A 22,367-nucleotide genomic window follows, 5' to 3' on the forward strand; every position below is an offset into this window, starting at 1 on the left:
CTAAGTTCTGACGCTAGCTTTTGTTAGACTTGTTTTGTGGTATCACGAAATTTCGATTGACTTGCTGAAGTGCTGGCTACACATGAATCATGAGAGTCTGTGAATGCTTTGCTAAAATTCTCAGTTCAGTGCAAAACAGCACCCTTTCTCTTCATGCTCATTCCCTTTGTTACATGAAGTAATTTTTCTCAACTCAGTGGATTTGCCTGTCTGAAAGACGTAAAAAACCTCATTATATGCAAATGTGTGTTCAGATTTCACTGCAGAGGAAATTCACTTTCCCTGCATAAATCTGAAGCTCTGTGATGGTGAAGTACAATGACCAACAAGGAGTGTTAATAAACCCCTTCCCAATTATAGCCAAGGTGAAGTCTTAGACTCTTGCTTGTAGGATCTATACAATCAGAGCCTCTTTTCTCTTTGTATAGAATTGCCATTCCTGTTAGGCTAATCATTACCTGCGAGCTGTGGAGACTTTCTCCAGGCTTAACAGGAGGGTAAATTCTACAAAAATCATTGTTGTCATTTAGATCTTATGTTGTCCCGTGGTAAGTCTGTAGACATTGAAGTTCTTAAAACAAACTGATGAACAAGCAAAGGAACACAACGTCACTATCATTTGAGAGACGTGTAAGGATGGTCTAATACTGTGAGCTGTTCCAATATTGGAACGATTATGGTATAAAGTGTCTGTATGCCCCAGTTGTCATATGGAAACTTTCTGTACTTTACAAGCTAATCTATCCTTTAGTTAAGCATGAGTAAGAGTGGTCATGTTGGACATTTAGTATTCAAATCTCTATGACGATGGCTGTGCCCTAAGCTCCTTCACAAGAAAGCAAACTATTTTTTATCTATTATAACTTGCAACACTAAGCATTCCTGATGCACAGCTTGGGATGTTCTCAGTCTTTTATCTTTCAATGGGTCATTCCTTGATTTACAGTATTTCAAAAGAGGGCATATGTTGACTTGTTTCCGGTATTTGTCTGTATTTAATTGAATATTTGTTTGTTAGATTGAGAGGTGCTACAGGAAATAGTCTCTCCACTTTTCCCAGCTTATGAACAGTCATATTTGCAAAACCTGGCCCATTGATTTTTTCTTCATGTCTACTGTGTCCGTATGGAGGAGGGGAATTAATAAATTTTTGGTCTTTATTTTTACCTTGGTGCTGATTGCAAGAAGCTGGGTGGTGCAGTAGAAACTGACCACGACCCCCATTCCCTGTCCCCCTGCACTGCTTGGGGAGGGGAGGAGGTAAGGGAAATCTGGAATGAATTTCAGCCCAGGAAGAAGGGAGGGCTGGGGAGAAGGTGTTTTAAGATTTGGTTTTAGCTCTCATTATCCTGCTCTGATTTGATTCGTAATAAATTAAATTAATCTTTCCCCAAGTTGAGTCTGTTTTGCCCGTGATGGTTATTGCTGAATGATCTCTCCCTGTCCTATCTTGACTCACAAGCTTCTTGTTATACTTTCTCTCCCCTGTCCAGTTGAGAAGGGGAGTGACAGAGCAGCTTTGGTGGGCACCTGGCATCCAGCCAAGGTCAACTCACCACACAGTGGTAAAGGTATAGGCAGCAATTTATGTCTCTTCAACAGTGTAGAATCCTTTGGGAAGAATCCTGATACAGAAATATCATTATGGTACATAGGCTAGATAAGGTTGCTTCTAATAGAAAAACTGCAAGATTCTTATACGTCAATGGTTACTGTAGATTTTAAAGTTGTTATGCAGCAGATCCTTGTTGATTAGTTCTAAGCTCTTCCCTAAGCATGAATTTCATGTATGCATAAAAGCATGTACTATGATCAAAAGATGAAGCATGACTTTTTCATTGAAAAGTCATTTTGTTTTACAATTTCAAAGATTACAGGCTAGATTCAAAGACCATTACATTAAAATATCTGAAGAAATTTCTGCTGTCGTACAAATAGAATGATCTTCTGATGGGGTCCAATCCATCAACACCTGTTTCTTTGATCATTTATGCACAGGATTGTAGCTCATCTTACACAAAGATGAACACGTGTCAGCTTTCCCAGTCTCAGGGTTGGATTCATCTCACCTATCTTTAGCTGTCTGTGCATGAGGTGTCCAGGCTAAACGTACCATTAAATGTCTCTCTCTCTTCCACCAGGAGAGTTAGACACTTCTGGGAGCGATTGATCCAGCCCTTCCTAGGTGTCAGTTTGGGAATGTGAAGAACTGAGGTTTTTTACCTCATTGGTTTAGAAGGAGTCTAGAAATCTAACTTAAATGAGCTACCTAACTTCTAGGTGGTTAAAATTAGGTGAAATCTAACTTAAATGACTAATTTAGCAAAAGTATCAAAGACTGTTTCTTAAGGTTAAAAACCTTATGCCCAACTTCTTTTTTAGAATACAGTTTTTCTTTGTTCCCATAAATATTTTGAGCATATGTCATTTTTCCTTGTTAAAATATCACCCAATCCATTCAGTGTATGTCATATGATGGCACTGTGAGACAAAGATGTCCTCCTACACTAAGGATCAAACAGAACTTTCTGATAAATTTTTTTTTGGGTGTCAGTGGAGAGGAGGCTGGGAAAAATCCTCTACTGCTATGTGGGCTTGCTTGAATGATTAGCTCTTTTTTAAGTGCCTGAACACACAGATTCACATAGTAATTAAATTCCTGCTGTGGAAATTACTATCCAAAGAAAACAATAAAAAATGTTTTTGATTAAATGCTATATCAGCAATGAAATGCAACATTCTATTGGTGAGGGAGAAGCTTCTTACGAAGAAGCACATTAACACTAATGTCTCTTCTTTGGAATCTTAGGGGAAGGATATAGGACTTATTCTTCAGTTCAGCAACTCTAGAAATTCTTGTTTACATGGTTTATACCCTGCCCCCTCCTGGTAAATAATTTCAGGTCAGATGTTTTCTTACAAATGACCCACATCCTCTTCTCACCTAGACCCGGAGCAATGTCACAGTGAAGTCACATGATGCCTCAGGGCAGAATTTGGCTCAAAAATTCTTGCCCCAGCATAAACTTTCCTTTGGCACTAGAACTAATGAGCCCACAAAACTAGTCCGAGCCTTTGGTTTTGGTTTTTACTTCATCTCATTCTACTTTATGATACTTTATGATGATATACTTTATATACTTTATGATGATGAAGACTCATAGAGGTATAATTTTTTGTCATAGGGTATGAAATATAGAATCATGGAATAAAGGAAGTTGCAAGAAACCTCTGGATGTCGTCTAATCCAACCACTATTCAAAGCAAGGCAAACTTAGATCATAGTGGAAGAGCTTAGGTGGAAAAAGGAAAGGAATTTTATTCCTCAAGTCTGGGTCTTCTCTGTGTAGAAATGCTTCATAACTCCTTATTCCACATTCAGTAGAGATGACTCTATGCCAAGAACATAGTCCAGGGGTGTACATATGTAATGTGCATCACATTAGTTATAATTTAATTGTATGTCTTTCACACAAACCACATGATTGCTTTACCCGATAACTATTTAAAATTGATTTATTGATCCTAAGGAATTCAATCTTTCTGAGATTATTACTGTATTTTTCATTGTCCTTGTATAATTTTCTGTGTCTTTTGCTTCAGACAGGTTGAATAATTCTAAGTCTATGAGTAAGAAATATAGGAAGTTCTCGTTAGAAAAAAGCTAGGTGTTCATTTCTCCAAATGTTGTTCAAATATGGGGGAAATATACCCTGTAGTTTAGTTCTATAGAACACCTTGTGAAATTCAGTGTGATCTAAATTTTCCTCTGAGCAGGTCTGTTCCTTGGCAACAGTTCTGTAGGGAGCTGTACTGTCATATGTCCCTTTCCAGAAAGACACTGTGGTATTTATAAATCTATCTAAGAATACAGATAACCCACACACTAAAGCGTATGTCAGGGCATAGCTGTCAGTCCTGTCAACTTGCAGTTCTTTGAAGGAGCAGAAAGGCACATTGGCTCATCAGTGTGTGGCCCTGATTTTAGAGCTCTGAGCTCTGTAGAGTCTGTTTTGCGTTAGTAAGTTTTACAAATAAATGTCCCTGTGTAAGGCATGTGTTGAGATTCAGAGATAACGCTGTTGTAGAAGCTGCTACAAGATATTAGATCAGGTAGATAACATCTTACAGAATTTGGCACAACCTCTTTGAAAGGATCTGGCAGTCTGTCACAGCCTAATAGCTAAGGCGCTATGCGAGAGGTGACTCTCCTTTCTGAAGGGGATTTTAAGGACAGAATAGAGAAGGTCCTTACTGAAACACAGATTATCACTCAGTAGGTTACAGCAAAAGTGCTTTATTTGTCTGAGAAATGGTAGTGTACAGATATCCATGTACATTATTGAAACTGATGTTGAAAGTCCTGATCCAGCAGAACATTTCCTACTGTATTTAAATGCTTTGGACATCCATGTGCCTGGAAGTATTTCCATACAGCTACTGCCTTGTATCAGACCTGAGCTCTGCCACCAGCTCAGCACAAAGTCTTGAGCAGCTGCCAGTCAGTCACATTATTAAGGCTTGAAATGCTCCAGGCTGGCTGGCTGAGGGATTACTTCTGCCCATGGTTGCTTTCCGAACTGTGTCACCTACTTCCCAGCCTGCCCTCATTTCTTCAGCTCAGTGTCTGTGTAAAGCAAGCAGCTCTGTGAAAATGAATATTGAGTCCTTCTGGATGCAGTTAACCTGTGAGGCAACCTAAGACTTCTTTTTTGAGCATGGGAGTAAGTTTTTCAGAGTGTGAGAACTGTTTATTAAGGTCCTTCTCTCTGTGCGTGTGGTGGGAAGGTGTACCGCTACCACTCCCATGAAATATTATCGTAGTTCATATTTGAGGAGGAGCTGTGAACAACAAACACCTTTCCTCTACCGAAAGGATTTATTCTGGTCCCGGAACTAAAAATTACTGGTTCCAGAGAGAGAATTTTGGAAATGAGCATGTATTTTTTGCCCTGTGCTTATCCAAAAACAGGTTACGTGAACCTTTGGTTTGAATTGGAAAGTCTACTTGCATGTTACAACATCAACTACTCTTTACTGGCAGGCAAAAAGAAAGGTACCCATGGACTCTTCATTTTCCTACTCTGCCTTTCAATACTGTCCCTTTCTTTTCAACTCAGAAATAATTGTTTTGTCCTTATGCAATTCTTGTCATGTCCTTATGCAATTCTTCATGCTGTCGCCTATCAGGAAAGATGTCTCTGATGTCTCCTTTCTCTTCTGAATTAAGCAAGGGTTATGCTTTTTAAAATAGATTTGTAAGCCTTTAACCAAGATTGCAAATACTTTTGCATAGCACCATGTACATAAGAAACTTGAAGAATAATTTAAAAAAACAGTTAATTATCCTGTTAGGAATCATTACAGTTTGAACCTATGTTTCGTGGTCTAATTAATAGGAAGTATTTTTAAGTCTTGTAGTACAATGCCTCAGTTTTGACTGAAGGGAAATACAGGTTTTAATGTGTTCTCTTGGTTATCAACATGCAGACATACATTGGTCAAAATCTTAGATTTGAAGAGTTTTTATAAAATGTTCTTGAGGGGACAAGTACTTTCTCAGACTGTGAAATGGTGTCTTTCCACTTGCATTTTAATGTCAGAGTTTTTTTTTTTTTCCTGGAAAATTCTGTGGGGAAATGAGGAAAGGAAAGGAAAGGAAAATGCATTTTTCAACAGGCTTTAAAAAGAAAAAAAGCTCTAGAGCTTTGAACATAAAGCAAATTACTGGATTTGCTTATTGTGAATGTACTGATTAACAGAAAAAGCTATTAAGGAATAAATTAGCAATGATGAAATTTACTTCAGGCATGCCACTACATTCCTTTACTCTTTATAAAATATTTGTGCCTCTTCACCATAAAGGGAGTCTAGATGGGTTGTGACTTTTCAATGTTTCATTTACTTTCATACTTTCACTTGAAATAGGCTTTATTTTGATGGAAGAGTACCGTTGTCAGTATGGTGCCTAGGAAGGCATTGGGGCTATTGGAAGTGATGGAAACTGCACAGCAGGTAAAAACCAAACCAAACCCAGAACTTTTACCTGTGAAAAATTAAAATCATACTTTGGTAATGAGGACATGTAAAGGGGTAACACACAACTCATTATGTCAGAAAAACACATTAACAAAATGTTTGGTTCAGAAAATCAAAATATTTTTATGTTGATCATAGCTGTTCCTGTTTGTTCTTGACTTTTCTCTCTCGATCCATTCTGGACCATCAGTTCGCACTGATAACCACTTGTGGCACGTTTCCCCATTAGATGATGACCATAGCTCCAGTGCTGTTTATCTTTCCTTATGAACCATCTTTATCGCTATTATACAAAACCACTATCCTTCCTGTCACTCAGGTATTAGCCTTCTCTGCTCCCTGTGCCTTATCCTGCAGGCAATATCCAAATACTGCTCCATTTTCTTTAGAATTTTTGAAAGCTTCTTTTCCTTTCCACGTAGCTATGTCTTTCCTCTTGTCTTCCATCAATCAATGCAGGCTGCTTTTCTTTTACGCCTCTGACACTCGCATCAGCTTTTCTCCACCTCACTATTACCACAGTTGCTGCAAAGATCAAATGAATTAATCTTTTTTCTCCCTGTCATTTTCCACTCTAAATCTTTCCATTGCAGCCAGTTCAAGTTGTTTCTCTTTATCTACAAGGCCTCTCACAGGTCTCTTGCTCTTTTTCACACTTCTTGATGCTTTATTCCCCATTGTGCCTTCCAATATTCTGCTCTAGAAATGTCTTTTGCCTTTGTCCATCTTGTCACTGTTCCTTAGATATGGGGGTCTAGTATTTGCTGGTTTTGGTTTTTTTTTTCTTTTTTTTCCCCACGGCTGTTTTCTCCTTGTGATAGTTTCCAAAGAGCTGTCTTTCCATTTATATGCATAATGCCTCTGAACTTTCAGTCTCAGTTATATGGTGCCCTTTTATCATTAGCCAAATAATTAAGGACAGATAAAGGAGCAGTCAGCACAAATGAAGAGCATGCATTTTATTAAAAATGCTCAATTTAAGTATGAGGTAGTTAATATATATATATAATATATATTGCGCATGTATTTAAAGGCCATAAATGAATACAGTTATTATAGACAAATAATACATATGCCATTTAGCTTGGGAACTATTAACTATACACCTATAACTGTTATTATTGTTCTAAATCAAGTTCTATAGGCAGATTTTCTTTTGCTGAAAAGTTCATGTGAGAGGTTGATGTGCCCCAGTAAGTGTCTTGTTGCTAATACTTTGATCACACATTTTCTTCCTTTGTCAAAAAAGAAAAAGCCTTAAACTGTTGACACCACGCTTTTCAACTCAGTGAGGAAAAAAACAGAGTAACTTATCTGCAGATGAAATAAAATTTCGAAAAGTCATTTTTATGAAAAGCGTTATTTCACTAAAAAGTAATATATGACCAATATAATGGTTACTCTTGATATAAGAAGACACACTAAGGAATACTTCATGGCAATAGCATCACTGTTGCAGGCTTTTTCTTCTAGAGAACCATATAATGAAGCATAAGCAGAGTTTTATTGCAAGCCATTCTTGGTGTAATTTTGTCTTGTATTAGGCATTTCTCTGAATAGTTTAATGAGAAAACCTACATTAACTTTCTTGCACCCAATGCAAACTTCAGTTTTTGACATTCTCATCAGTACCTCTATGTAGTTTACCCTGTGGTTGTGAGAACATCTACCTTTTTTATTGTAGGAGCATGTTTTTTAAAAAAATCAAAGATACTACAGAACACAAAATGTTATGTACTCAGCCAAACTAAGGGTTTTAAAAATCTCTTTAGATAAATACTATATTAAATAGAAAAGCTGTTTCCTTTCTTCTTCTGTCCCATCCCTTCTGAAAGTCGAGTAGCTCAGAGAGGATCTAACCTATGTCCTCCTGAGTGAATTATTAAATAACCATTTATTTTGGAGTTTAAATGTATGTTGTGGAAAAAGCAGAAAATCTTCATGCCCCAAAATAATGTGGGTGTGATGGGTTTGCACAGATGTTCACAGCCAAAGCAAGTTTGTGAGTGCTTCACAGCCCAGTAGGATAGAGTTTGGATAGAGAAGCCCAACAGGATAGAGAGATTTGAAGGATTTCAGTGGCCGCCTTCCAAACTGTAGTAAAGGTTTGAAAGCTCATTTAAATTCAAGTGTTATTTATTCACAGATATTTATTTAAATCCTAGTCTGTAATTAACAGCATTATTGTGAAGATTGAAGGTTTTAGGTTGCTTGTGGGAACATTGTAACTAGTATCACATTGAATGCAGAATGACATGTTCTTAGGTTAGGCATGGGCTTAGTGCATAGCAGATATAACGCTGTACCTGTTGTCTGTGACGTATGAGAGAGGAACAAAATGAAGAGGCTGCTTAGCCGCATCGTAAAAGTCTTGGACACATGGGAAGAATTATAGTCAGTGAAATAATGTGGGGTCCCACGTGTTCATAGAACGTCATGGACACCAAGGTTGTAAAATGCTGGCATTTGTCTTAACGTAAAAAAATGCTAACAATGATTTTTTTATTTGTGTTTGAGTAAATACGTATTGTGTTATTGAAAAAATAGGGATTGACAAACAAAAGCACAGTGTGATAACTGTGAATTGAGTAAGTCAAAGTACCGTATGGAGTAGTTCAGTCTCTCATTCAGACCCTATCAGACCCTCTGTTTTAGTAGCTGATATTTATTTTCTTCATGTTACCTCATGTTTTGCAGCAGTCCAGTTGCTATGAGTAAGAGTATCCTCACAAGATATAAATATCTTCTTTTCATTTTTTTAATGTTATAAAGTTAACAAGAGAAAGAGACTTTCCTATTTGTTAAAAAATATTTTATTGGCAAACACAATTGGTTGCTAAAATGTATGCAGAATAAACCTCTGTTTGATTACTCACTCTGAAAGAAGTTTGGGTGGTGACTCCAAGCTTTACAGATCAAAGTTATGGCCACATCTCAGACAGTTACAGGGGATGATTGCTAGAATAGCCACATGGTTTTTTTTAATATGCTGGGGATTTAATCCTCCTTATTTTAGGGGAGATACAATTATTTTTAAAATCATCAGTGCCTTAATCTTCAGCATCTTCAATGTTGCAATACCTCTCAGTCTGATAAAGTGAGAAAGACCTTAGACCCTGAGGAGTTTGCAAGAAAAAAATACGAAGAAGATAAAAGTGCCATGTTCATTCACTCCATTTTACTACCCTTTGTCAGTTTGGGAAAATTTGAGTCTTACTTTAAAGCTTGTGTTAGAAGTGGTGGCAAAAATAACCCTCAAGCAAAATTTGTGTAATTAGATGGCTGATATTGCAGTAACCCTTGGTCATTCCTATTCTGTTTGTGATTCCTGTTTTGACTGTTGCAGTCTCCAGCAAATGTGCACAGAAGAAGAAACTAGTTTTAGTAAAAAGAAAACCATGGTTTTTTTCTTTTTTAACTGCATCTGCTTTAAGCTAGAGGAATGGGAGAGCCTGTTTTCTTCCACTTCATTCTTTCTTCTTCAGTTTTTATTTCTTCGAAAGGATTGCTGTGACTAGCACAAATAAGTGCTCATGACATTAACCATGGGCAGCACAAGACAGACAGACTGACATGGATCTCATGTTCTTCCAGATGAGGATAGGCATTCACTCAGGATCAGTACTGGCTGGCGTCGTTGGTGTGAGAATGCCACGTTACTGTCTCTTTGGGAACAATGTCACCCTTGCAAGCAAGTTCGAATCAGGAAGTCACCCACGCCGCATCAATGTCAGTCCAACCACGTACCAGTAAGTCCTCTTTGCCTTTTCATACTGTTTTTATTTCAGCCTGTTTTGGGTTTGATCTTGTAACATGCTCTGTCTGTCCTCAACACAGGAACTTCAACAGAAAGTTGGTAGGGCACCAGGACAACTGGGAAGAGGTGTTGCATGGGGCTGTCAGTCTTTTGTTTGCCATCAGAATGTGCAAAGTCAGGCAGTGGAGGGAAGGAAGCAGAACAGGAGGGCCAACCATTCCTGCCTAAAATAATGTGTAACCCAAGTGGGAGATTTCTCCCATAGCACCATAACTTTATACACTATTATAGCTTTAGGCTAAAGATTTGGGTTCCACTTGCTAGCCACAGTTCATGGAGAGAAGCACATTCCCATTGGCTCAGAAGAAAGCCTTTAATTTTGCCAGCAAGGCCAAGCTTTCAAAGAGTTTTTATGGTTCCTTGAAGACAAAAATTCTTATGTAGCACTGTAAGAGACACTTGATAGAAGCGTTTTCTTAACATAAGAAAAAAGATTGAAAATGGCAAAGCATTATCCTTAGCTCTCTGAAGAAATTATGCAAATAGAGAGCAGGCTTGATTAAATCTGATTAGGAGTAACAGCTCCTAAATAAAAAAGGTGTTCCTTATTGTTCAAATTTAGCTTGACTATTAGAATTTCTGCTGCTTGGATTACTACTGATGTACTTACTTTTTTGGCAGGAGATCTCAATCTTACTCTTTTTCTGACATTCTGTATCTGAAGTAATTTTCTGAATTATGGTTTTGCTCAGGTTTGGGGACTGTTTCTCTGTGCTAAATCTGTATGCAGTTGCTCAAACAATACTGCTTTTCTTCCTTTTTTTATGCAGAACTGTGAATCTCAATATTTATTTTTTCCCCATACCTATTTATGCAAATTAAAGTTTTAAATGGAATTTCTTCATCCAAGAATTGAAGCATCTGATCTGTTAAAATATGAATCAGTCAGAAGTTAAAGTTTAAAAGCAATTAAAACTAGTGAATAAAATGACATTTTAACAAGAGGCAGAAAAACTGAATAGACTTTTGATCATAAAGTGCACAGAATCAGGTTCATACAGTTGACTGATAACATGCAAGAGAAACACAGATGCAACCTACTATCGGGTATAGAAAATGTTTGTTTAAATAAAAATAAATTCAGTAAATATGCAGGAAATTGCTGTTTGGAACTTGATGTCACTTGAAAAGAAATTGTCTTTGGGACCTTCCAGGTACGCTGCTATAGTGGCTTTGGTTCCTGGTCTTCCACTGTGGGATAAGAGAAGCCCTCTAAGCCATTGTTTAAAAAGTGAACTCAAGATTGTTCACCAGTTGTGTTCTGGTTTTGAAAACTTATGCAGTAGCAGGGCCTTTAGTATTAATCTTACACCAATGGAGGTAAGTGATTCTGGCAAAATGCAACCATGGAGAGAAGTCCCTGTGACAGGGACCTGAAGTCTTCTTGTGCAGCAACATTTCTTATAAAGGCATGTTCTCCAACTTGAGAAGGTCTTCGATGTATATTGAAAGCACAGTCCATACTTTTTTCAGAAGAGAGATCTTCACAAATGTGTTTCAAGGGTGTGATTCCACTCAGGGCTATGGTGTTGCTCAAGTTTTTGTCTCTGAGAGCAGAAATTGGGAGCTAAACAGTTTCATATTATTTTAAGAAAAATACAGTTGGCAGTATAAGTAGTGAGTGTTTGTGGGGACAATTATGCAGAAAACTCTTTTCTTGGCATGCTGAAGCCAGAGTCACTTTCACTGTGCCAGTGCCAGTTCTGTTGGTTTTGGTTATGAGAGTGATACGGCACCTTCTCTGTGAGACAACAGATTTGTGGTCATTGTTGAGCAATCTGATCTAGTTGAAGATGTTCTGCTCATTGCAGGGAGATTGGACTAGATGACCTTTAAAGGTCCTTTCCAATCCAAACCATGCTATGATTCTATGATTCTATGTTTTCTTTTGATCACATTGGTGACAAAAAGTCTGTTCTGAAAGCCAGTTTGAGGGCTTGTATATGGAGTTTGCTAGAAATATGTGCTTTTATGCTGCCCTTTATCTGACTCCAAGTACACTGTAGCACAGAGAAGATGGCTTCTTGTCAGTCTGTGTCTCACCTCTACCAGGCTGCCATTGGTCATACCATACCGTAACAAGTCAAATGCAGGTAACCTGAGTTTGGAGGGCATTCTTACTAAGACCTAGCTAGCATAACGTGAGTCAGATTTTCTTGCCCTGTATATCTTCCCGGTTGTATCAAAAATTTTTTTGTTTCCCTTTAATCCTAGAAATCCAGTAGGAATAGGACCATTTGTTTCAGGATGGCCAAACTTTCACCTTATATGATCATCATGTCTGTGCTTATCTTCCAGAAAGATACAAATTTAGACTATTGCTTTCATAAAGAGAAGATAATAGAAAAATGACAGATGATGCAGTAATGCTATAACTCAATTGCAAAAATACCACAACAAAATATAGAATTATTGGTATTTGTTATCTGCGTTATTGTACTATGTAAAAAATCTGCTGCTATGTGCTGAACAGATTCAGGGCTTGATTCAGAGAACTTCAAGTGCAAGTAGAAGAAGTAGAAACAGCAAGAAAATACATGTTTGAATGAGAAGCAGTTATCCTCTGTCTTGAAGAGAAATGACTAAAAGTAAGGATGAAAAGGCAAGGAACTAGTTTATTTTACATGCTTAAAATAAAAATGAGAAAATAAAATGAGTGTGCATGGGGTGACTTAGAAAAGCTATTTCAAACCATACCTTCTGGCATGGTTGAAAGAATGAGAACAGAGAAGGAAGAAACCAAGAAATGATACTGCTGACACAGTGGCCGGGACAGACTGCAATTACAAAATATTCTATAGGGCAGAATTATTGAGAGCTTCTGAAGGTGATCTAGGAGGTTTGAACATAATGTACTCATACTATCCAAATAACCAAGTAGTGATCTGATGCATCTGTATATAACTTTTCTTAAATATAATTTCCATGAGTATAGAATTTGCTGTGTGCAAATAGTGATTCATCACAAACTGAAATGTCTTTATAGTTCACCTTATATTGCACCAAATGCTTCTATTTGATCACACTGTGCTGCACTGTTAATATTTTTATTATCTAAGAAGCAATGTTTACCAAAGTAGATAATTCTGCAATCAGTATGAAAATAACAGAATTCTCTGTTAATTAAAACTACTGGCACTGATCATTACCTGTTTGCGTCTACCATGTCCCCTGATGAAAATTCTGATACAAGTTTTGTGCTTACAAAGCTCGCAGATACTAGAAACATGTCTAATACTTATCAGCTTTCATTTTACAGTACAGATTGCGCACTAGAAAGCGTCATCAGCATTCAAATTATAATCACACTTCAGAATGCCTATTATTGCTTTCAGACGCTTCCCTACAAGCCCATAATCTGCCTATGCAAGAATCACAGTCTAAAATTATAAATATAAGATGTGGTGTTGCCTAGCAGCAGCACTGAGCCTGGGGCAGCCTTGCTCCAGTTACACCTGCCTGGGCAGAGCTCTGCCATGTGAAACAGCACCTCTTACAAAGGTGGCCTTTGAATCTGTTGGGGATTTTTGAGAGCTCACTTCTGTTCGATATACCTTGTTCTCTTGACTCAGGCGGGTCCATTTACGGAAGGATTTACAGAGCTTCATTTCATTTGCTTTGAATCACTGAGCACTGTAAAAGGAAAGCACTGGAACAGCACTGGTAAAACTTCCAGTGAAACGTGTGGAAACGAGTAGAGGGTCCCAGGCTGGTCCATGTTTAAACATGTGGCCAGGAAGGAACAGGAGAAGAATAACACATTCCCCGTTCCTTTAGTAAACTGGCAAATCCAGCTCAAGGTTTATTTAATTCATCTACATTATCCTGAACTGAATAAAATTACCCTGTTTTCCATACTCAGGAAGGAAGCACAATGAGATTTATGAGTCTCTTCTTCAGCACAGAAGAGAGATTAAATATTTTTTAATTCTTTGTTTCAGCCTTGAATGATGATGTTTATCAGATATTAATATAATATACCTACATTTATCCCGTTTGCCTAATAGTATTACAATGTAATGCCCTGGGATCGCTAAGCAGTTATCAAAAGCAGGTAAACATAATTGTTGCTATTTGTCAAGTAACTGTACTTAAAAATGAATTCTCTTTTTTCTCTTCTTTCCGCCCCTGGTCTTTTCCAGCATATATTTCCCTTGTGGAGAAGGTGCTTCTTGCATCAAGCTTTGGGTACAGATACTTTCCATTATCACGTGCTGGCATGGCAATACATCTGGGACCTGACCTTAGGGAAAGATGAACAGCCTGTATCCCACATCCTTCTCTGCTTTAGGAGAGAGAACAGCCAAGCATAGCTCCTTATTGAGCTGGGTGAGGTCACTGCTGGATCACCTGCCTAAATTGCCCCTCAGCCTTTAAAATTGATTAAAAACTGCAGAATTTGAATAGGGTTTTAACAGTTATCTCACAGAATGTTGTATGGAAGAAATTTTGCTTTTAGGTAATTAAGAAGGATGTACATACAACTCTCATTATTGGGATTTTAAATGAAAACTATGCATTTCTGTAAACTTCTTTAGATTTTTATTTTCATTATTTTTCCTACACGTTTTATCTATCTATATATATAATTTTTCCTACAAGTTATATCTATACCTTCATCTGCATCTGCATCTATACATCTATCTATCTCTACCTCTATCTCTCTCGTCTATCTATATCTATATGTTCCTGCCTCATATGGACAAATGGGTTTGCTCTCCAAGAGCCTTTCCAGATTATTTTAAATTTTATTTCTGAGCATCCTTTAAAAAAAGTGTTTCTTTTGATATTGGTCAATTCACCATGTATGCCTTCATGAGACATATTGGTGTACAGGCAATTTAGCTATGGACAGAAAGGGAACACAGCTTATACACGGACACAAAAACTTATTGCAAGTCTAATTAAAATATTAAAGTCTAGTCAAAATGCACTGGTTTATTCTTGTTTTTCTGTTCCATGTATCATCTGCCTCCACGAGGCTGCACCCCCATAGTCACTGTGCTTTGTGATTACCGTGCTGGGGTCTCTGCTGTCTGCCTGTGCTTGTGCTTCGTGACACTACATTTTTATTCAAGGTTCATGGGTAGTTCACTCTACACAGAGTAACTCTGTGTTAGATCACTGTCAATTAGTTAACAGTATATGTTACACCACAGTGCCACACAGCTAAACTAAAGCTAAAACATATTTGGGCAATAGTCATCTGACTGCTACACAACTGCTAAAACTACAAAAAGCTCAAGCCTAGACAAATCCAGACAAGTCCTGAGGCCAGCATTGCTAGATCAACGCAGACCCTGTGGGCTTTTACTAGTGATGGTGTAATCCTATTCACTGAGCCTCATTCTCTAACATCCCAAGCACAGAGCAGAGACCCAGTATTCCTTCTGCTTAGGTGGGTGAGAAAAAAAAGTATTAAACACCAGTGATAGACACTCACCGTGCTGAGCTGCATGTGATGTGCAATATATTGCATTAAAAAATCATGCTGATCCCTTCATAATCTTATTACAACTGATCTGTATGAAGGAAAAACACCAATACACAAACTTCCATAGTTTAAAAAGTAATAAAGTACCATGTGAAATGAATTGGATCCAGACATAGTCAGGGTTTTTTCAGTCTCCTGGTCTTCCTAGCATGTATAGAAACTGGGGGAGAAGTTCAAAGCCACTAAAATTTAAGACCAAGTGCACTGATTTTGCACATTACAATAGCAAATTCATATCTTTATACAGTGTATTTTATGAGCAGCCTACCAATATTTCTAATGAGTGCCATAATAATTTATCATCTGAATTCATGTGGAAACAAATGAGCTAGCATATGTTATCATACCAGATACCCAGCTGGTGAGGTGACCAACACTTGTTGCCACAGAGGAAGGGCTCAGCAATACAGCAGGAGAGTCTTCTGATAATCCGTTTGGGAAGTCATTCATTAAATTTTCCTAATTGTACCAATTAGTAGGTGGATGTGAACATGGTTAGCTACAGTTTTTACAGTTCTTTAAGAGTTCGGGCAGAAAGTACCTTTTCTTTTGTTGATAGCTATCCCTGTGAAAGGTAACATTTATGGAAGATTGACCTGGCCAACTTTGCTTTTCTTGGTGCATACTATATTTGGAAAGGCACTGTGTATTCTCATTTATTGTAGTGCATTGTATTTCTTTTAGAAATATTGTCTAAATTTCTTCTATACAAAACAGTATTCTCAAAAGACGTTTACATCGAAGTTCAGTTCTGAGTGGGTGCTTTTTTTAACTCTGATTTAGCAAATTGCCAAATCCTATCATAACATTACTTTTATTTAGGGTACGTGAAAATTCATTATGCAGAGGTTAAAATGTATACCTACGCAAAACCAAAGCTGAATAAATATTCGGCTGTTGTTAATAACTTGCATGAATATTACATTCCTGTTACATCGTTTATTGAAGCACTAAATACTATAATTATCTTCATATCTAATTAGATATGAACATGTGTTTGAAGGTTATTATAGAATACGTATTTTATGTACATATATATATATCAGTTTATGGCACTTATGTCGGGAACTGTGACGTAAAGCATACCCAGTGTACATTTTGGGGGGGGCCTGAGGAAGACAGAGGGGAGCAAACCGTGCAGGCAATGGAGACGCTGTACCTTGTTCTGGGGAGGCTGATACCCCTGAACTGCTCCTATGGTCAGGGGACCGCGAGCGGCACGACTGGCAAGCAAGAGGAGGAGCGTGGCCGAGGACGGGCTGCGTCACCACCGGGGTCGCCTGCTTGCTCCTTGCTGTCTGTTGACTCTGGAAGGATGTGGCCTGACTGCATGGCCTGAAGGTGGTTTTTAAGACAAGCCCGGTGTAAAAGGCGAGAGAAAAGATGCCTCTGAGCACTACAAATGATGCAGTGTGCCAAGCTCCCGCAGCCAAACAAACCTGCCGGCTTTTGCTGGGATTTGTGGAGTGTGCTGGGATGTGGCAGCCTGTGCTAGCCACATCCAGCAAGCACTAGTCACAGCAGCGGGGACGAGGTTTCAAAGGTTTGCAGACACTGGTACGGGCAGCATGTCCTCTGAAGCCCTCATGGTGGAACTCAAAGTGTTAGAGCACGCTGAAGCTAGGTGAGTGCTTCCTCAGCACGGCTGTTTCCCAAAGCAGCTAGAGCTTACTTAGCACGTGTGGCAATCGTTTATTCCTTTAGCTGTGGAAATACACTTCTCGAGGAAGATTATTTTTTCTGTTTCCGAAGGAGTTGCTCTTTCATATTTCCAAAGGAGTTGCTGCTCCAGGCTGCTAAGTGGCTGCTCCTCTCATCATCTTATTCCTCCCTTTGGTCAGATACTTCAGTTTGTGACTGTATCTTGTTTGGGAAGGAACAGAGCAGGTTAGCCCACTTTTCACAGAAAATCCCATAAAATATTTGTAGCCATCCTTCTTGCTGAGCCTGAGGGCAAGCAGAGGTACTTTTATTGTGCGAGTATTAATTAATCTTCATAACATCCAGTGATAAGTACAAAGGTCTGTACTCCGTCTCTCTCTGAGAGATGAAGAGATAAAGAGGTGAAATTGCTTTCCAATGGGCATGGACAGAGTAAGAATCATTGTGGAAAGCATGCACTCAACATAGAGGGCCTTGCAACAAATCATTCTGTTTTAACAAATTTTTCTTAGTTCATTTTCTGAATATATGGACTCACTGATGAAGATGTGACTGTTCCTTGCCAAAATAGTTTGAAATACAACTACCCTATCATTTAATCTATGCAAAAAAAAGCTACAGCTTTTAAAAGCTTCTTCAAGGTTCTCACTAAGAATGATCCTAATTTTCATTCACACACAGACCTCCTGACCTTGAAATGCTTTTGCTTCCACTAGGAAATAACCACATTTTCTGTTTCCATACTGACACTTTTTTTTTTTAATGAAGGAACTGAAAATTCAAAAATAAATGGATAATTCTCAGATACCATCTCTTTTTGTCTGAAAGCAACAGCATTTCCACCAGGGAAGGGACAGAACAAGAATTTAAACAGTTCTGTAAGATTTCAGGTTAGGAGGGAAAGCTGTCAAAGTTAATCAATTACAAATCAGTGTTTAAGAAATTCTTCATCCCCTGAAACATCAACCAAGACGACAAGCTGAGGGCAGACCTAGTTCCAAGCAATTTATAGGAATGCTTGAGTAGCCTGACCCTCACAATTTAGAGCACTGAATTGTAAATTTTGTATCCAACCTCTTGAGTGGAACACAGAATTTTGAATCTTCTATAAAAATTTCATTTGCAATAGGGATCTTAAGGGAAATACACAGAAGTGGTGCAGGAAATACAGCTGAAATAAATGCTTTGGAATATTTTCCTACTATTTTTATATGCATATTCCTGAACTGTGGAGGCTGTGTAACTTCAACTTAAGCTCTATGACTATGGGATAATCTGGGGACATTTTATGTAGAGTTTAAGGTGCCATATAATTTCCTGAAGGTGAAGGATAGATTGTGCTCTCAAGACAGATTGTGCTCTTAAACTTTCAGAACAGGCAATCTGACTTGGTCACAGCAAAATGCTCTGAGAAGGGACCACAAGGTGAGACAACAAGCAGAACTGTGTACCACCACCCAAGAAACCTTCCAGACCAGAAGGCTTTACACTCTCTTTTGCCCTGAGCCAGAGGAGAAATGCAAAAACTGATTGTGTGTCTTAGCCTAGCCCTTGCTGAGGGTCTGCACTATTCATTTTGCTGCTTGGCAGAAGTATCCCTTAGGGTTCTTTGTAGCCAAAGGAAGAAAAAGAACTTAGACAGGGCTGTAGATCTGGGACATGGCCTTTAACATGTTCTTTTGGCTGATAATTTAGTGGGACATGTTCTTTTTAACAACACAAATGGCCTAAGAATAGGAGGGAAGATTCCTGCAGAAAAATGTCTTCCACTCATAAGCACTGAGGATTAGCAGATAACGCATTTCTTTAGTGTATACACAAAGCTATAAGAAATCAGAGGCAATTTCTGAACTATGATCTCATTCTCAGCCTGGGAAACCAAGTGTCAGGACCAATATATTTAAGGAATCTGAAGAACCTGTTCTTTAGGAGAATGCTAACAAGAGGCCATTTTTGTCCTGATTAAAGTCTTTCTAACAGTATTATTACAAGAGCCAGCAATTTTTTTTTTTTCTTAAAAGTCCTAAAGTAAGTAGGATAGTATATGATCATAAGCTTCCATTAGCATTTGGTAATGGTTTCCTACCACGCTTGCCTGAGAGCTGAAATGTTACCTCAATAAAAGTCAGCTAGAAATTTCTGAGGATGAGAGGCTGATTCAAACAGTGCATCTAATATAGGGATGTGGAGTCTATCACAAGCCACAGTAGTGGAGGAATTTCCAAAGGACTAATCGGCTAGGCACCCATCACTTCTGGCACCTTTGATATTCTCAGAGCATTTCGTTGCGACCAAGTTGCAATTCACAAAACAGCTGAAAATAAGGCCTTTAATTAATATCTTGCAGTTCTGTTCTATGAGGAAAAGACTGTGAAATAACAACTAAGCTCAGGGCCAGCACTGAACTGAGTATAAAAGAGTATATATAATATATATTTTATGGTTTCAGATTTGTACAGCTGTCATTACAATTAGATAATATTAGGGTATAAGAAGGAAACCATTGATTTTTAGCAAGGCCAGATGCTCCACAGTGAATAGTCATTTTGCGGAAGAATGACTGCAGCACAAGCTTACAGATTTAGCTCGGATAGTTCTAAGAGTTCAACTGTTGCTTGCAGAAATCTAGTTGGGAACCATCAAAGAGTTATTTCTGTGTATTAAGCCTGTAGTTTTAAAACACAAAATATTTACCTCGAGCATTGCAGAGATGAAAGGAGAGAAGCATCTCTGTAGAGGCCTCTGCAAACTCTCATGCAATTAAGAAAAGATTACAGTATTTTGATCATAAAATTGTCAATCTGGAAAATAGATTATGACATTCAAACGGCATGCTAAACAAAGACTGCCACAGAAATTCAAAGGCAAAAACATTGTTAGATTTATAACCAACTCATTATGTAATAGCTGGGAAGAAAATGCCTTTACATTTCAATGAGCTCACACAGATTGTCTCAGCCAAAACCCATGAAAAAGGGTCAGTAAAGGAAGTGCCATTACATGTGCTTAGAATCCTGGAAAATTCTCCTGGCAACAGGATTCATTCATTCGCTTACTTCCCAGAAATTAGCTTTAGAGACGTTAAATAAATAACCTATTACAAGATCCGCTGACGATAATAAAGTTCTTCCCACTGATGCTTTTGAGCTTCAAATAAGACTGATTGAGAGAAAGAATAAACATCTTGGGAGGGGAAAAGGCTAAGACTGCTTTCACATATCCATCTGTGCTCAGAATTTACCATTACCTCAAACCTGCTCTTTTCAATGCTGCAAGGGACTGAGTACCCCTGACTTAATTTACTGGAAACAAAAAGAAAATGTGTAGACTTATTTTCTTCATTTTACAAGTCCAACCAGTTTCAGGGAAGGTACGTGATAAAGAGGCCCTAAATTTTCAGGTGTAGCCATACAGAGATTTCTCCACTGTGGAGGAAGATGACAAATGGCAAAAGGCAGTATAGTCAGATCTGTGATGTTGTACCACTTGTGTGGGCATGCCTGGAGGATGGCTTCATGGCACCCATGAACCTGTATCCCTTTTTGACCCCAAGCAGGTGGCCCAGAATAAACCCATGTCAGATTTGATTGTGGATTTTTTGTTGAGATTTCCTGTATTTGAACCTAATTTATGAAACACAATATACTGTGTATGAGGAGAGCACAAACTGACCATCCTGCTTCTACCTGTGAGAGCTCCCAAGCACTGTCACCTTTGTACCTACTTTCCAGCAGGAGATTTGGTGGTAGGCATCACTCTGAAACATTCATTTCTCCGTAACTGGCCCGACTGGAGTGTTTTAAGTGAGCTAAATGATACATAATGGTTAATGATCATTATGAATTTGGTTCCCTTTTTGATACGTGACTTTCTGAATGCTGACACTGCTTTTCAGAGAATGCGTTTATTTGAGCCATGTCCTCAGCCGATCTCAGTCAACAGAGCTCCTTGAAGTTGATGATGCTAAGTTAATATATATCAGCTAAGGATCCTGCCTTAGGGTTGGTTCAGATGTTACATAATACTTTTCATTCAAATTTTTTATTTGGGACCACATAGGATCAATGTCCTCCAAAGAGACATTTCTGGACTGTGTTACACAGGTTTTTTTATATCCCTCTGTTGTTGTTTTTTTTTTCCTAGGCTTTTGAAAAAGGAAGAAAATTTTATTTTTATCCCTCGTTCCCGTGAAGAGCTTCCAGAAAACTTTCCAAAGGAAATTCCTGGGATCTGTTACTTCCTTGAGGTCAGAAGTGCTCAGAAGCCGCCAAAAGCCTCCATCACCTCTGCCAGAGTGAGAAAGGTTTCTTACAACATTGGCACCATGTTCCTCCGGGAGACTAGCCTATGAGGCCTGCTGCAGATCAAAGACTCGTCAAAAAAGCACAAGCCCAGAACTGGGTCATGACAGGGGAGTTGGAGGTTCTTTCTAGTTCACCGTCTTGTTCTGAACAAGCAGTAAAAGCTCCATGTAATGTCAGGCAATAATCATTTTAAAAGGTGGGTGACTGCTGTCGGTAAACAAAGTGGAGATAGGGAAAAAAAATAAACAATGTACTTCCACTTCCAGAGGAATTTCTTTCATAAACTTCAGTCTGGCCCCTCTATGACAAACAAAATCAAGCAAAACAAAAAAAAATCCCAACTCTCAAATTAGAGGTTGGTTTTGTTTTGTGCAGAAAGGATGATGGTTCTCTGTAGATTTGCACCAGCTAAGCAGAATTGAGAGTCAGTTCTGATTATGCATTCCTACATTTAATGTGCTCTTCAGTAAGGTAATGATGTTTTTTAACTTTACGAACAAACGCTTCATACATATACTGTAGACCTGTTGTAACCTTCCTGGCAGGAGGAATTATAATTCAATACAAATATTGTAGGAATTTTACCTATTTTTATACATATTTCACTTTCTGGATAAATACATTCCACATACTATAAGCTGAGTGAGCTTAGATAGCTTTTCAGAAGAAGCTATTTTATATTTCATACATTCTACCTATCAAACCTCATTGTTATACAAGTGGGAAGAAGTCATTTTTTGACTTTTTTGGCAACAAAAATATCGATATTTTACAGTAAAAAACACTTTGGTAAATCTCTTTACCTGATGTTTATGCTAAAGCTGTAGATGAGCATTGTCTTGCTTATATAAAATAATGTTCAGTATTTGTCCTACAGTGCTGTATGTCCAGTCCTTCCAGGGCAATGGAAAGTGTATAAGATTAATGGGTTGACAAACAGAAAAGTTCTGCTTAGTGGGGCTTGTTTCCCACTAAATTATCAGCCAAACTGATTTTTGGTAGAAGTCCTGGACTTTTAAAAAAAATTTGATCTTGTGAAAACTTATTCTGA

The 22,367-nt window shown here is 38.2% G+C and overlaps 1 protein-coding gene across 1 annotated transcript in view; it reads left to right on the forward strand.

Annotated features, from left to right (window-relative positions):
* Nucleotides 1–21,751, forward strand: part of GUCY1A2 (guanylate cyclase 1 soluble subunit alpha 2) — a gene marked incomplete at its 5' end in the record, with an annotated part of 158,983 nt that extends 137,232 nt beyond the window's left edge. The window contains 2 exons of the mRNA XM_082011315.1: nt 9,634–9,788; nt 21,156–21,751. Coding sequence (XP_081867441.1) covers nt 9,634–9,788; nt 21,156–21,363 — 363 coding nt within the window. The 3' untranslated portion in view covers nt 21,364–21,751. The remainder of the gene's footprint in view (nt 1–9,633; nt 9,789–21,155) is intronic.
* Nucleotides 21,752–22,367: the final 616 nt, after the last annotated feature.

This window comes from Phaethon aethereus, assembly GCF_964289735.1.
Source record: "Phaethon aethereus genome assembly, chromosome: 1".
Classification (NCBI taxonomy): domain Eukaryota; kingdom Metazoa; phylum Chordata; class Aves; order Phaethontiformes; family Phaethontidae; genus Phaethon; species Phaethon aethereus.